This window comes from Corvus kubaryi, unplaced genomic scaffold, assembly GCF_017639235.1.
Source record: "Corvus kubaryi isolate FWS band 111438036 unplaced genomic scaffold, C.kubaryi_AGA036_p1.0 132, whole genome shotgun sequence".
NCBI lineage: Eukaryota > Metazoa > Chordata > Aves > Passeriformes > Corvidae > Corvus > Corvus kubaryi.
The window spans coordinates 1,376,214-1,383,831 of record NW_024580666.1 but is presented as its reverse complement, the minus strand read 5'-3'; the positions used below and the strand labels follow the sequence as shown (position 1 = coordinate 1,383,831).

At 44.7% G+C, this 7,618-nt stretch overlaps 1 protein-coding gene across 4 annotated transcripts in view; it reads left to right on the top strand.

The window, feature by feature from the left end:
- Positions 1–7,618, top strand: part of TAF4B (TATA-box binding protein associated factor 4b) — a 93,093-nt gene that overhangs the window by 19,682 nt on the left and 65,793 nt on the right. Inside the window, exon 2 of one of the 4 annotated variants that reach the window (XM_042029469.1) lies at positions 1–105. The exons of the other annotated variants lie outside the window; for them this stretch is intronic. Coding sequence (XP_041885403.1) covers positions 1–105 — 105 coding nt within the window. The remainder of the gene's footprint in view (positions 106–7,618) is intronic. 4 annotated transcript variants of the gene reach the window in all.

The window sequence follows — 7,618 nt, the reverse complement described above, 5'->3', positions numbered from 1 at the left end:
CCCCGGTGGCGCGGGGGGCCGCTCCCGGCGTCCCGCGGCCGGTGGCGCCCAAGGGGCCGCCCACGGCCACCCTCCAGTTGCCGGCCAACTTGCAGCTGCCCCCAGGTGAGGGATCCGTCCCGGGCTGCCCCAGCTGCGGGCATGTCCCGTGTCGCGACTTCCCCGGCGTGTCGCGGTCGTCGCTGCCGGGGAGTCGGTGTGCGGGACGGGGAGCCCGGCGCGCTGCCCTTGCTGCTGCAGGCGAGGCGTGGCGAAGGACGGGCAGGGCGGCGGGGGTGGTAGTGATGGTAGTGGCGGCGTGTGTTTCAGGTTGGTTGTTTGCCCCAAACTTCTGGGAACCGGCGTGTGTGTCTGCCTTGCAGGGCGCTGGCAGTGTGGCTGGGTTCAGTCGGGTAGCGCTGGGGATGCTTACAGCCTGTCTGGAGGATGGATCTGGAAGTCTCTGGATAAAGGCAACTTCTTGCTTTGCTGGGTAGCACGAGGAGCAGGAGAAGTAACTAAAAACTCAGCGGCCAAGTTACCATGATATGTGACTTGAAAAAGACTGCTCGAGGCTTTCGTGGAGCTTGGATGAAGGAGTATCTCGGGGAGGGGTGTGTGAGCGTGGGTTGGCGACTGCAGAGCGGCTCCGTAACTCCCAGAGCGGGTCAGGTTGCCCGCGCTCCCCTCCGACCGGGCAGTCCCGCAGGAATTCTTGTCACTGGCACAACCAAGCCGGTGCGACTGTTCATGGAACAAAATACTGGCGTGCCTAAGGAGGGCAGAGTTGAAAGTTCATTACGTGTTGCTCCTTGAAACACTTTTTTTCTATAAACCCTCTGTGGGAAACGTAAGGGTTCGGAGAGATACCGCCCTTACAGATGTGCTTCCTATAGCAGCAGTGAAAATACTAACGTAGGAATTGCACAGTGGTGATACGGACAGCTTAATACTTTGGATAGCAACAGAGGATTAGCCAGGGCTTCTACATGCACTTTCTCTTAAGAGGAAGAAAGTGCTGTTGGTTCTGAACTTCCCACTTCTCCCTGTTGGGCTGTATTTAAATGCTTTTTTTTCAAGAAAAAAGTGACTTTGCTTCCACTGGTTTTAGTCTCGCTCTGTTGAGACCCCAAGATATGTAATGACTTTATTGCTATTTGATGCTATAATTATTTCCTGCCAGGACAGTTCTGTTGGAGCATCTGTTGCAATTACTTTCAGGTCAGATACTGCTGAAAAGGATGACGGGCTTTACAGTAATCCCTGTGCTGGTAGTGCATATTTGCTTTTTTTTCTTCCCTCACTTTTTTTTTTAATCCCAATGTCTTTATCAAAGACATTCGCCTCCCAAGGAAATATATAATGCTAATTAAAAATGTCTTTAGTCAGTCAGTTTTACTGTAGATTTCCCAGCACTCATGATGCTGTAATATCTGGGTAGTCAGCAGTCAAGGATGAGTCTAAATCCTTGCCAACTTTCCTCTGAAATGAACCATGATGGAAATAGATTAACTTTTTGTAGCAGGGCTTCCCAGGTATTCAGGTTTTGTATCTAATATTTTTGCTTTCTGGAATGTATTGACATTCGGTTAAACACCTTTCTGTGAAGGTGGATGCTCATGAGAGTTCCCTGCAGTTTGGGAAGTACAAGTTAGCAAAGCTTACGGGGTTTTTCTAGTGGCTTGGGTTTGATTGCATCCAGGTATAGTGTTGAATGTCATCTGACTTGTCTTGTGGTAGTAGGCAGATGTAACAAAAATAGTATTACCCCTCAGTTGCATCAGCTTGCTTTCCTTGCTCCTGGGACAATGCAGTCTTTGTATCAGAAGTTCAGAGGTGCTGGTACTCTGCAGCATTGTAAATTGAAATTACTGTATGGACTTTAGTGCTTCAGAAGAAACAGAGATGTCAGATTTCAAATGGATCAATGTTTCAGGGAAACTTGTCGTAAGTAATTGTTGTAAGGTTATATAAAAATGCATTCTGTCTTGAGTGTTGGTATTTTACCTCTGTCTTCTAGGTGGATTCCATCTTTAATTAATAATAAAAAATGCAAGATGAATAGCATTAAATAGCTACAAGTGTTAGCATCATTAAAAAAAGAAAGTGGAATAAACCACCAAGTTCTTAGGCTTGAAAAGTTTGTATTTCAAACAAACTGCCAAATCTAGCCATACAGGATAAAATACAGAAGGGAGAATGCACTTAGGTTTAAAATCATGGCATTCAACTTCTGTGGCACCTGCTAAGAAAAATGCATACAGACAACATCCTTCCCTTGAGTTTCAAAGGGAAATATTTGAGGTGGCTTGTTCTGAGGAAGGCTGGACAGCACTGCTCTTACTGGTCATCCTGAGTTACTCATGAACTGCTTGTGGCCTGGAGTGGGCATTGCTTCCACAGTACTGCAGTCTGGGGAAGGAAGGGCACCAGTGGAGCTGCCTTTGCCTCTGTGACTTGGAGGGCAGTGGAGGTTCATGGAAATCTGAGATTTACGCTGTTTTTTGTCTTCCATCTCTACCTTCCCCTTCCTCTTGCTCAGAATAAAACCAGGAGGTGGGAAAGGCAGATGACTAGATACAACTGACTCGTATGTCTCTGAGCCCAGATTGCCCATCTGCCAAGTGCCTCTTTTGAGCTGGTTACCCAGGAAGGATCACTGAGCTTTGCAAGTTCTCCTGGTCTTGAAGGACACAGACGTGCTTAGGAGTAACAAGGGTTTTTCATCACCTTCCTGTGGTTTCCTCTACATTGTGAAGCGCTGCTTTTCAGCGGAGCAGCAGCTGTCAGAGCAGGGCTGCTGGTACCCAAGGCCATCCTCCTGCACCAGTCCATCCCTGGCTGACCACCGCTGAAGGCTTTAGCACGCAGTAGGAGTCCAGCTGGTCTGACTTGGGGGTTTGGGTTTGGTCTTTCGACTGTGCACAGCATCAGCTCTTGGACTGAGTGGCTGGGCTATGTCCTCCCAAATGAAGGGAATTTGTATGATCTACCAAAGGGACCTTTCCTCAGCTGCCCTCTTTGTTGACAAGAACAGGTTAGCAGCATTTCAGAACGCTTTGCATGTAGCAGTCTGGGTCTGCAGAGAGCAGGCTGGCATGGTGGGTGCAGTGCTACCTCAGTCCTGAGCTCCGTGTGGCCTGTGCTGATGCGTACAAGCCTGCAAAAGTCTGATGTCATGGGCCATCTACTTAACAAGAAATTGTGTCCTTGGTTAACCTGAGCCTAATGTTGGGGGGAGAAATGGATGGGCTGTGCTATTAAACAGGAGGAAATAATTGGGAAGGGGAAGGAGTGACAAGGGCCGTGACAAATACATATAGACAAGTATATAGTATATATAGTTCACCTTAGTGTCTTTGGGTCCCACACTGCTTTGGAGAAGTGGATGGGTAGAAAAAGAACATAAAACCAGCAAAAATAATGTTGTTTCTTGGTTTTGTTTACTTTTCTTGAACTTAGGTTTTTGTCACTTCTGTGTCTGTACTTTCAGACTATCCCTGGCCCTGGAATGCTCACTACAAGCAGGTGTTTAAAGGACAATTAGCAGATATATCTGCCTCTCTGCTGATGGGATGAAAAAGGACAGAACTGAGCCAGATGCCAGGGATCCTCCATTGTTATCTTCAATCTGCTTAGAGCGGGGAAGCTCTCTGAAAACCTCACCTCATGCCACTGCTGCTGGTTACAGAGCTGTGGCAGCAGCTGCCATCACTCTTTGCTCTGGTGTTGGCTGCCTCTGGTGTGTGTATTTCTGTTTTATGCTTTCCATTACTGCTAACACCAGTGGGCCTGAGCAAGCACAGTGTCAGCAAAGAGAAGTTGCCCTGAGTGTGCTGTAAGTTCATTGGTAATGTGGTGCAAGGCATGGTCTCCGTGTAAGGTTTCCTTTGCACCTGACTTAGAGGGGAACGGCAGCAGGTACAAGTTCTTGGTTTCTGTTTGCAGCTCAGTTGTCTTTGCTTGGATGTTTTGTCTTGTCTGTGGCAGGTTTTCCACTGCCCACAGCTTATCTAGACTGATAGTGGGTAACTTCAGAAAGCACAGGCACTGTTTGTGTCAGGTGGCTGGGGCTGTGTGACAAGAGGCAGGCAGGCAGCATGTGGACTCCTGTGGGTGGGAAGGAGAGAACCGATGTGGGTATTGCAAAACTGCAACGGGATGGTATGGAGCCTGGTCTTGTCGAGTTTCTCTTAATTGTATGTAGAACCTAAGGTAGGTAACCTGAAGAGGTAAGGGCTGATAAACATCCGGATGCTTCTGCCTTCTGCTTTCGAAGTTGACCTAATACGTCTCATGCAAAGTGCTGTGAATCTCCCTCTTCATGTTCTAGTTGTTGTTTTTCAGTGGTAAAACCACATGAGGAATTCGATATTTTCGTATTTGTGTCTGGTCCTTTGCTTTAGAATAGGAGAAAGCACTGATTTTAAAATACTTCTTAGTTTATATTATGTATGAGTAGGAGTATGCTATCTAAAGCTTTCTTGTTTCAACAGGCAGAAAATCCTAGAAATTCCTTTAAAGTATGCAGTTTCTGGATGTTGATAATCCCATGAAGTCTGAGCATGGTACTTGTGCTTAGACTAGTAGGGGCTAAATAATCGATGTTTATAACCATTTGTATCCCAATAATGTCCTCTGTTTAGCAGGCTTCTTGGGATGGATTGTCTGCAAACTTCTCTCTTCACATTAGGTGACACTGATCAACTTTTTTTTTTTTGGGAAGGGTCGACAGAGCTTTGGTGGGCTTGAAGAACTAAGTTGAACTTAGATAGTAGTGAGGAAGTATCTTGCGGCATAACCAGTTGAAATTTCAGCTGCACTGTAGGACTTGATTTTGCTTTCAGGACTGAGTGTGTCTAGCAAAATAATGCCTTCATATAATTAAATGCACAGACATGTGGGAATTAAGATGTAAATCTTGGCAGAAGATGTAAAGCTAATGTCTAGATTTATGGTTTTCCAACACACAGGAAAAAAAAAAGATGCATTCTGCATACTGAAGCACGGAAATACTGTGCTCGGTAAAATTAATGTTAAATGCTGTTCAGATTTTACAGTCAGTTGGAGTGTATAGCAAAGAATTACAGCTACAGTTTGGTGAATAATAAACTTTTTTTAATCCTTAGAAGAGAGAGAACATGAGCCTGACTTGTGTTGCTTTTGCAGTATTTAAGGGACCTTTCATCTTGTAGCAGTAAAAATAACATCATCCACACGCAAGTGACAGCTGGAAGAAACACTAATTATGTTTCAGTATTCTTTTTCCTAAAGATGCTGATAAAATCTAGGCAAGCTCCTGTGTTGTTATTCTGAGTAGTTGCAATACCAGGTTTTTAAAGTCATCTTAGAGAACCAGTTATTTGTTATGTCATGTGATTGGAATCTGTGCTGTGCCTAGTGGGTAGGATTGTATTTACAGTTGTATATATGAGTCTTGATGTAAACTGCAACGCTTCTGATAACTATCCAAGATGAATAATTAGTACTGCCTTAACCATTTAGACAAAACCAAAAGGCAAATACTTTTTTCAGAGTTCTCTTTGCATGAAGTTACTTTTTTGAAAACTGATGATGCCGGAAGAAGAGCCAGTATAATTTGCAAAATGGAAAAGATCACCATAGATGTTTTAAAATATTTTACTATGCAAATTGTCAGGATTAAGGTCTGTTCTGCCATCTGGATCACCTTTAGAACAAAGTCCACTAATGGATCTTTTCCACCAGTGTCTTGAGGAAATAGTCTCTTATTGCAACTGAAGCAGGGTAAAAACGGCAATAGATGGAAAATCCTTGTTGCTAATGAGCAAATCTAGGGTCTCTTAAGGCTGGAGAACTGGTGAAGCTCAGTGATCTTACTGTGCTGTAAGGTCAGATGATATGGTAACACTTAATTTTCATAGCTTGTGTTTGCAGACTGCTTCCAGTGCACGCTTCCAGTTTGGTGGAGGTGGAGGAGATGCTTTCATTAGTACTGGCTGCTCCTAGGAGTTGCCTGGGAAATCAGAGTTCCTTGGGTGGCTGTCCAGCCTAGATTAACAACTGGGTGAAACAGCATGCCCTGGCTGGCACAGCACCTGAAGACTTTCCCTGGCAGCTTGCCCAGTGGCAGTCGCCACCTAGCCCCAGTGGAGCCCTGGAAGGCAGGTCCAGCTGAGTGATGGGTGGTGCATTACCAGGCAGTCTCAGTGGGGCAGGCAGTGCTCTCTGTTGAAGGGGTAGGTGCAGTCAGAACGCCTTTATACATGGCTCGCATGCCAAGCACTTGACAAATATCACACAGTTCTGGTGAGAGTTTCCACAGTGTCCGTGTAGGCAGAAGTTAATGCTTCCCAAGAAGGTTTTGCTGTCTTCTGCAATAATTTTTGTTTGCTCTGTCACACTTAGAGCAAGGTGGTGATCAGTGTTAAAATTCAGTGTTTATCCCTTGTTCGCTAGTGAAAAGCCATCCAGCTGAGGAGTGAATTTGCACTTTCAGAAGAAATGAAGTGGAATTCAGCTTTCTTCTGGTCCCCAAGTGAGCAATGAGGAAACAAGTGTCCTGTTGTAAAATTAACCTGAATTAACTGACTTTATTCTCCTTCTATTTAAAGGACACAGAGGTTTAAAGGGGACTGATCTTGTCCTTTGTTTGAGCACACCAATGATGATTTTAGCAACTCTTGGTTTAAAGTTAAGATTTGTGATTCAACACTTCAGCTTCAGATTTCTCTCTGACAGCTAAATGGCTGTTCCAGAAATGGTAAGTGCAGGTATTGGCGTATCTTCTGGTCCTTAGAAAGCCGTGTGCTGCATATATATGGCTGCAGTGTGCCAAGCACATAACTTGCTATTTAAAGAATTTCACTCCAGTGAATACTAGGAGTACACAAGAGGATGAGGTGTAGAGACTCAATGCTTCTTGCAGTGCAGTAGGAATTGTCTTGAGAGTAAGGAAGTGTCACTTTGCTCCTTTGAGGTACTATTTCACTGCTATCAGCTGAGTCCTTTGCAAATATTTGAAGCTCCTGTATGAGGTAACTTGGGTCCCGGAGAACACTCAAGTCAGATCATCTTAGCTGTAGACAGTCCTAGAACTGTCTGATTACTCAGATAGGAAAGCAACCAAGCCTCAAGGTGCAAAGTTGCAAACCACAAAGATGTGATGGGGAAATGCTGATGGGAAATGATCCCAGCTGCTGAAAGGTGTGGCCCAAGGACAAGAGCTAGATGTTATCACAGAATCAAATAAGGCTCTGCCTTGTGATGCGCAGTGTTGGCTGGGAATCCCCTATGCCTACACACAATAAAAACAATGTCTCTTAGGATTCAAGTGTAATAAATACATTCTGAATCCAGATAGAAACAGTAGTGCCATCTTGTAACTATGCCCAGAAAACGTTCTGGTTATTTACATCCCCTCCAAGTATCAAAGCAATGTCCAGATTTTCTTTAGATGGTTGGTATGGACATCTGTTGCTTGTTATGAAAAAAAAAAAGGTTAACTACCCTTGCAACTGGTACAGTTATACTTTTGCTTAAGAGTTCTTCTGTAACTGTAAAATTGCATGGATATAAATGTGTTCTTAAGGAAAGAAGCTCAACTGTATGTGCAGTCCAGGAGAACTCTTTAACGCTGAAATGTGCTCCTGTATTCTGT